Consider the following 8,793-nt stretch of genomic DNA (forward strand, 5'->3'; position numbering starts at 1 on the left):
TCTGGTTCCCAGGTATATAGTGAATTTTCGATGATTACGTTTTAAAAGCTAGCATGAATGATAAATGCTGTTAATGTCTTATGTTAGTCATTAATGTAGAAAAATAAATCTCCCAAATGTTCTTCATTTTTGTTTATTTATTCATCGCCAATTTCCAGCAGCTCTGATTAAAAATTTAGATTTTTTTAATTATAGTGAATTTTCAATGATTACATTTTAAAAGCTAACATAATTGATAAATGCTGTTGTTATTATGTTAGTCATAAATGCAGAAAATAAATCTCCCAAATGTTCTTCATATTTATTTATTCAATTTCATTTTGAAACATTTGAGTTGTTAAAATATGAAGTTAATGTAGACTTACTGGAGTTGTGCAGTCACATAACTTTTGACTTTAAAAAATAAATACATATTCAGTCTAAAATGATATTTAGAGAAGTTTATGTGTATTCTTACTGCATGATTGATTCCTTAATTGCACAAAGTAAGAGCCTGAATGTTTTTTGGAACAAGCAATCAAAATAATAATTGAAAATTTTCATTGTCTCATGAACATATGAGAGTTAACCATTACTTTTGCTCTTTATAATGGTTGGAGTTTATATTAAATATATATATATATATATTCATTCCATTAAAATAAAACTTCCGTTAAGTTTTGTATGAATTATTGTGTTATTTATCTAAGTCGAAATTTATGTATACCATCTTAAAATGTAGCTTATAATTACGATTTTCTAAGATTTCTGAGCAAAAGCTTAAGTCCACAAACAGGAACAAAGCAATGTCTGAGGGACAGTCAAAGAGACATTTAGCTAAGTTGATAATGATTGTATTGCAGATTTCTGCTTGTAAGTATAATTTATGTACAAGTAATCATATTTTTTGCAATTTTTTTTTATAATCAAAAAAAATTCAACAGTTCTTATGTTGAGTAAACAAAAATATAATTTGAGGATATACCAGAAAATGGAAAACAAGATTAATATTTTAAGAATTGTTAGATTCATCAGCAAATGTTATTTTTTATCCAAAATAATTTATTTCGTAACATTTAATATTACACTGTTGAATACATTATTAGTTTATAGTTTTAATTTTGGAATTTTTCATGTCATTATGGGTTTTTCCTCCTTTGAAGCTTTTATAAGGCATACCATATCACACGAGTTTTTATTTGAAAACCCTTAATTAATCTACAGGATCAAAATACTTAGTCACAAACATTTAATATTTTTTCCAGATCTTAATAATGTTTTAAATTATTTTACAGATTGTTTCTAGTCATAACATGGATGATTACCAGTGTAGAGGCTCTAGCAAAGAAATAACTGTGAGTTTACTTATTCTGTTCTTTATCAATATAATGTTTGTGGAAAAGACTTTATGTATTGCTATATCTTCGTGAATTTCCCCTATAGGCTTTAGATTCTCTAGTCATATCTGCCATACATCAATTGGCATCAAAGCTCTGGGCGAATTCTAAGGAATTATTGGAAAGAGAAAGGTTAATTTTTCATCAATTAATAATTGTTTATCATTAAATGGGGTCGTTTCCAAAATTTTAAAAGTATTTTTTTTCTGAAAGAGCATGCTTAAAAACATAGGATCTGACCGTTTTTTAAATAATTTTTTTAAGCTTAATATTTTTAAAAAATTACTTAAATCTGTGTGCCTTCGTATTTTATGCTTCCGCCGATAACATCACAAATGATGAAATGCCATTCAATGTTGCCATTCACAGTGCAAAATATTTAATTCGCACCTTTACTCACATGTATTGGCAACAGTATGGTTAATAGCAAGCGTAGAGCGCAATTTTAATTCGCTGCTTGATTATCATAACGTGGACACGTAGTAGAGAGATGCGGCAAAGTGCATCATTTGTGACGTCATAAAGACCAGGCCTTGTTTGAAAAATCGGTCATTTAAAAAAATTAATTTAAAAAAAACTGTTGGGAAATTGGAAGTGTTTTCTGGGTCCATGTTATTTTTTTTTCTCATTCTATCCATTTCAATGACTAAAAGTAATACTTTTGACTGAAGGAAACCACCTCATTAAACTTTTTTGTGAAATGTCTGTACTCAGCGTTTATTATCAAAATCAGCTCAATCCATGAATTTTGAAAAGTGTTTCCTTTTCTCCTTAATTTGATATTTCTTAGTGGATACTATCATGCTACTAAGCGATTTGGAGCAAAACCAGCTGAATAAGGCCCAAAACTGCTGTTGAAAATTCATTTTTTGATAAAATGGTTTAATCCATGAATATTTTTTATCTTGTCTGTAAGATTTTAAAGTATCAACTTAGCTGATTTTGATACTAAACGCCTTATATGTTAATAAAGTTAGCACTGATATTCAGCAGATAGTTACTTTAAATAGTTCAGAATGAATGTTAAATAGGTCTTGAAAAAGTTTTAAGTTACTTGAATGTTATGTGCTTCATTTATTCATCTATTTAATAAATGTTAATTTTTAAATGAAATGATGTAGACAATAGGAATGAGTTAGTGTGTGTATTATGATTATTAGGAGGTATAAAAAGTGTTTTGCCATTTGTTAAATAAAGGTCTCAAAAGAAGGTAAATATAAACTTGTAATACTTGTATATATTAGAGAAAAACTCATGTGTCAGGTACTGAAATAGAGCCTTACAAATATGTTATTTGGAAGAAAAAAACATTTTCATTATTTATTAAATAACTTAAAATATAATTTATTCCATAATTTTTCTGCAAAAATTTTATTCTCAAAACGACAATTAAATACTTCCTATTGTTATTCATGATAAGTTTTGTTCTTTGCTTACACAGTGGTGTTCTAAATGTATAATTTTGGAACGCAATGCAATTTGTAGTATGAAACTTTGAATTTTACCTTGTGATGAAACACTAGCATACACACATACCTACAATTAACATCTAATGAGAAGGGAAATTACTAAACATTTAAAAAAAAACAGCACCTACAATATTACAATGCTGTCTCTAACTTTGCCGAAGGGTCAGACAAAGCTTGCCGACGTCCCATAACCTCCTATCAGGATGTCCATGTACTTACAACATGCAAAATTGAAGCTCAAAATAACAAATAAATCTGAAAGTTGAAAATTTCGCTTGTATATTTATCTCCAACATAATGAATAGTTTTCAGTCTCAAAAGTTGTGTATCATTTTGTAGAAAAAAATGTCCGAAAGGTAGCGATACTTGGTTGATGATTGATGAAGTCCTGCCACAGGGTCCTGTCTCTGGAACACCAGAAGATGGAGACTTCACTAAAGATCTGTCCAGTATTTTGAAAAATTTGAAACGGGTTGAACAAGGCTTAGATGGTTTGCATGATTTTTTAACTTTTACATTTGCTGTTCATAATATTTGAAAAAAGTGCTTATATCTATTATTTTGCTTTAACTATTATGCTTCAATCTTTGATTTATGGCCTACAATTTGTGTATTACAATAAAAGTAATATTAAACAGAGATTATATTGTTTTAATTGAATTTCATTTCTTTTTATTCATTTTATCAACAAATGTCTGCTTTTCTCTAAAAATAAAATTTGAATCAAATGATTTGAAAATTTTTGAGAAGAAATTATTTTTTGAATGGATATAAATTAAACTAACTGAATATTCAGAAGTGCAATTACATTAAATATTGAAGTAGACCTGAAAATTGAACTTTGTAGCCTGTGATCGATAAACATTTTTGGTGTAGTAGACCCACTTTATCCAGAGCTATTTCTTTTATGAAATCAAAAAAAGTTCTTCACTAAAAGGTAAACTGTGAAAGAAATTATAGAAAAATGATACCCCGTTGCAATTTTATTCACTTGCAGTTTTTTTCTTTTTTCAGCCAGCCTCAAGGTGCATTCAAACCTTGGCACTTGTGTGTGAGTTTGCACTTGCTAGTTCTTGAGGTAGTTAGGTCAGAGAATGAAACAAATAATAGGTTTTCTTATTTGTTGACAATATGGAATACCATGTGAGAACTTCATTTTTTACGTCAAAATTAAGTGCGACAAAATAGAAATGATTTGTTTTGAACAGAAAAAAAATCAATGTGTAATAATTATGTATTGCGGATTAAATTTTTGAAAAGTGACTAGTTGAGCATTTTATTTTGTAATGTAAGATTCCGGGCTGTTATGCCGTGGTCTGAGTGTTTTTACTCCAAACGTTTCAGCCGCCTCTGCAGGGGCAGTGCTCTCAGTGTTAGCGTAGTCAAAACTTCCAGGGAAACGACTTCCTAGCAACTGATGCAAAAATCAAAGTGTTGTCTCCTTCTTCATTTTTGATAATATTGTTGGGATGTTTGAAATTTTTGATCGCTTCTCTGTTTAATCTGGCGTAATAGTGGGAAGTCCTTGAAAGTATTTTGGTTTCTTTGAATTCAATGTCATGGGTGCCATCACTAAAAGTGTGTTCCTCAACTGCCAATTTCTCAGTGGGACAAAGTCGGCAATTTCTTTGGTGTTCTTTTATTCTTGCATTCATGCCTCTTTTTGTTGTCCCAATGTAGACTGATTCGCAGGAGCATGGGATCTTGTAAACTACTGCAGTCGACAAAGGGTCTCTCGCATCTTTCACTGATTGTAGTATGTCGCTGATTCGGTGAAAGATCTTGAAAACAGTCTTGATACCTCATTCTGAGGGTATGTGCGGGAAATATTTTCATCAGATATCGCTGATTTGTTCCATCACGTCTTAACAACAATGTACTTCAAGTGGAACAATAACATTTACGAGTAGAAGGACGGCGTGGCCATGGGGAGTCCTTTGATTCCTATTATTGCCAACTTTTATATGGGGAAATTTGAAGAAGCGGCTCTCAGCACTGCAAACGTATTTGAACCAGCAAGTTGGTTAACTTGCTGGTTCAAATACGTCAACGACACTTTCGTGATATAGAACCATGGAAAAGGCAAACTTCATCAATTTTTGACTTACTGTCTAAAACAGCTAACATGAGAATATCCAATTTGTGATGGAAACTGAAAAGGAAGGGAAAATGCTTTTCCTGGACGTCATGGTCAACCGTAGAATTGATGGAACCCTAGGCCATTGTATTTATCATTGTATTTATCATAAGTCTACACATACAGATTGCTATCTGCACAAGGACTCCAATCACCATACGCTAAAGAAGAGGAGTGTCCTGAAAACTTATTCGTCAGGTCCAGCAGAATCTGCGAAACAACTGCTATTGAGAAGGAACTTTCGAACCTCACAAATATCTTCCAAACCAATGGCTTTTCAAAGAAAGAAATTAAAAGAGCTTTCATCCCAAAGTGGAAAGACAACCACCTCAAAAAGAACTGGTCGAATCTACAGCCTACCTCGCTTACGTTGAGGATGTCACCAACAGAATTGAAAGACTGCTGCGCAAACACAACATCAAGACTGTTTTCGAGCCCTCTCATCAAATGAGCAACTTACTACGATCAGTGAAAGATGTGAGAAACACTTTGTCCGATGCAGGAGTTTATTAGATCCCATGTTCCTGTGGATCAGCCTACTTTGGAACAACAAAAAGAAGCATGAATACAAGAATAAAAGAACACCAAAGAAATTGCTGTCTGGGCCACACTGAGAAATCAGCAGTCGCCGAACAAACTTTTAGGGATGGTACCCATGACATTAAATTCACAGAAACCAAAACACTTTCAAGGATTTCCCACTCTTATGCCAGATTAAACAGAGAAGAGATCAAAATTTTCAAACATCACAACAATTTTAACAAAAAGGAAGAAGTAATTAAGATCAACAAACTCTGGCATGCTACACTTAAACAGATTATCGTGAGAGATACTTCTAGCCAGCCAGAAACAGTGACAGATGCCCAGCAGGCCAATCCCCAACCAGAATGAAAAGAGCTCAAAATTCAGCCAACCAGAAACAGGTACGAGTGTTCATTAACCAATCCTGGCACAGAACGAAGGGAGAGCTAGCTCTTCCCTCATAAATAGTGATAACACTGCAATATCTGCATCAGTTGCTAGGAAGTCTTTTCCCTGGAAGCTTCGAACCACGCTAACACTGAAGATGGCCACCGCAGGTGCGGCCGAAACGTTTGGAGTAACAACACTCAGACCACGACACAACAGCCCGGAATCTTACAACATTATTGACACCGGCCATGAAAGCCTTCATTCTTACATTTTATTTAGTCATCAACTTAAGACTTTTAGTCCTCTGATGGCAAGTCGTGTGTGATTATTTTCAGGTCTACGTTGAATGTACAATAAATCAGCAAGTGTATTTGATCAATGTAACATAATGGCTGTTAGTGATATGATTATTTTCTCTTTTAGTATTGTCCTCTATTCTTGAAAATGGCCGTGATCCAGAACCTGGTGTTGAAGCAAAAACACCTTTGCCACAGAATTTTTTTGTTGTGAATATGTGATGCAAGTTGCTAAGAAATAGCCTGACATGCTTATGTATTCTGAGAACAAAACACACATTCATGAAAATATTACTAAAGCTTCAGTTCTTTATTTTCTGTTTTATGTAAAGATGTATAATTAATTCAATTATAAAAAAGAGTTGTTTTATAAGTTTTTAATATTTTTAAGTTTCCATACTGTATGGAAACTTGTTTTTATTGAGTCTTTATGATGTGTGTTTTGCATCAGATTAGAAACTTCCAAATTTTATTAAAAGGCAAATTCTGAGAAACCTTCTGACAAGTGAAGTTTATGCTATATACCAGATTGGGGACATTTTGCCATGGAATGGCACGTTAAATTTGGCCGTTGGGCAAAATGTTGCACAAGCAGAATATTAAGGTTTATTGTTCTGTACTTGTTATACATTTTTTAAAGAAATACTCAAAAGCTACTGTAAATATACTTTATATTAAATGAATCTAACAATGACATTAATTTACCATAAATCAGAACCATACTAACTGAACATATTTATATCTTATCCACTAATAAAATAATCTGCAGCTGTTTGATTAATGATTAAATAAGTATTTTGTGTTGAAAAGTAAAAATGAAGTACAACTGTTGCAATCAACTACTGACACTTGTTTTGGAGTTTCAAGGAAACTCGCTTTCAGTGCAAAACAAGTGAGCTTTTGGATGAAAATGAATTTGACATAAGAAATGAGACAGAATAATATGCAATTTAAAAAGTACAAATAGAGAATTAGCCAAGCTATCAATGAGAATGGAAGATTTATTGCAAAATTGCATTTAAATGTTTTTTTTGTCTTTACTTAGTTATTTTTAACTAGCACTGGTTTGTGAATAATTGGTAAGGGCCTAAGGAACTCATGAGGGCTGTATGCAGCCTTAAAGCTTTACTACCCCATTCCTGGTATGTACAGTTAAATTTGGAAATGTACCATTTTTATAGGAAGCCAGATAAATTTGAAATTTACTAACTGAATTTTGAATGAGTTGTACGTATGAAATGTTTAGCCCAGCCACTGCTGAAAGCAAGGACTGAGTGATTGCTTTGAAGTTCTTGCTACTTTAAAAATAAAGACTTGGACAATTATAACTATTAGTAGATTGTAACTAAAGAGACTTCTTGAGAAAACCAGATACCATGTTGTGCAAACATTTTTAAAAACAGGCTTCCTCTTAAAAGTATTTTAATTAAATTGACATTAAATATTTATTTTAAAATATTTTAATTGAAATTTTAATGAGTTTTTATTCTATTTTTATGGGAATGCATGTACTACAATTCCTGAATAGTGTTAAATATAGTAGAATAATTAAAGTTTATACACTACCTAATTCAGAATATTTTTCATTACTAATTTTTGTATAGCACAGAATGTTTAGTTACGTAAATTTTCTCTGTTGGATTGAAAACTTTTCTTTATATGTTTGTCTTGCTTTTTTTATTTACTAACTTAACAAACAAATCATTGAATGGCATAATATATTTTGATTTGGAGAATACTAAATATTTAAAATTAAATACAGAAATTCTTTCCCAATCATCAAATCATTCATTTGTAATTAACTTTTTTTAACCTTTTTTTTTTTCATAGTTCTAATTTGAGCCTTCTTTTCTTATCTAATTTTGTGGTATTTAACAAACCGTTAATAAATTTTAGCAAGCAGTTTTTCTTTCTTTCTTTCTTTTTTTTTACGATCATGAAAAATATTTGGAAATCTTTTATTGAATTTCATAAGTATGTGTGCAATAATTTGAAAAATATTTAAAATAAAATGAAACACATTTATTCTTAAGATATAATCTAAGAGTAAATTATTTTATCTGAAAATGTTTTTACAGAATTGTTTACAGTATTGATAACATGAAAAACTGTTTGGCAATAATGGGAGTGTTCTAAATTTAATTTTAAAATATCTTTTAAAATCATATTTTGGAGAGGTCTCAAAAGTTAACTGTAGTCTAGTTTTGGAGACAATAGATTGCGTTTCAGATCTTTCAACTTTTGAACTTTATGTGTAGCTTTTGCCTCTGAAAACTGGTATTCTCAAGAATACCTTACAAGTTGATTTTGACAATAAAATGATTTACTATGATTTGTTATTACAGAACTAACGTAATTGCGTAAAAATCTGCTAACTGTTAAGATTCATATTTTAAATTTTTGCATTATTTTCTGCTGCGTAATTAGTCTTTATCTGTGGAGAAAAAATTATATAGGGTCCCTTTAAACAGCACTTGCATTTGGGTGAATTTTTGGTGCGTTATTTTAACATTTTTTCTTGAAATTTAATTTATATTTCATCAGAAAAATGTAAAGTATTATATTTTACATTACTAAGCTTTTTGTGGCTCATAAATGAATGC

At 31.1% G+C, this 8,793-nt stretch overlaps 1 protein-coding gene across 1 annotated transcript in view; it reads left to right on the forward strand.

The window, feature by feature from the left end:
* The window catches only part of LOC129217136 (centrosomal protein of 170 kDa protein B-like), a 94,765-nt gene extending 88,353 nt beyond the window's left edge, over nt 1-6,412 (forward strand). The window contains exons 12-15 of the mRNA XM_054851398.1: nt 1,275-1,334; nt 1,423-1,508; nt 3,185-3,336; nt 6,318-6,412. Of these exons, the coding sequence (XP_054707373.1) occupies nt 1,275-1,334; nt 1,423-1,508; nt 3,185-3,336; nt 6,318-6,412 (393 nt within the window). The remainder of the gene's footprint in view (nt 1-1,274; nt 1,335-1,422; nt 1,509-3,184; nt 3,337-6,317) is intronic.
* Nucleotides 6,413-8,793: the final 2,381 nt, after the last annotated feature.

The sequence above is a fragment of the Uloborus diversus genome, chromosome 2 (assembly GCF_026930045.1).
Source record: "Uloborus diversus isolate 005 chromosome 2, Udiv.v.3.1, whole genome shotgun sequence".
NCBI classification, from domain to species: Eukaryota; Metazoa; Arthropoda; class Arachnida; order Araneae; family Uloboridae; genus Uloborus; species Uloborus diversus.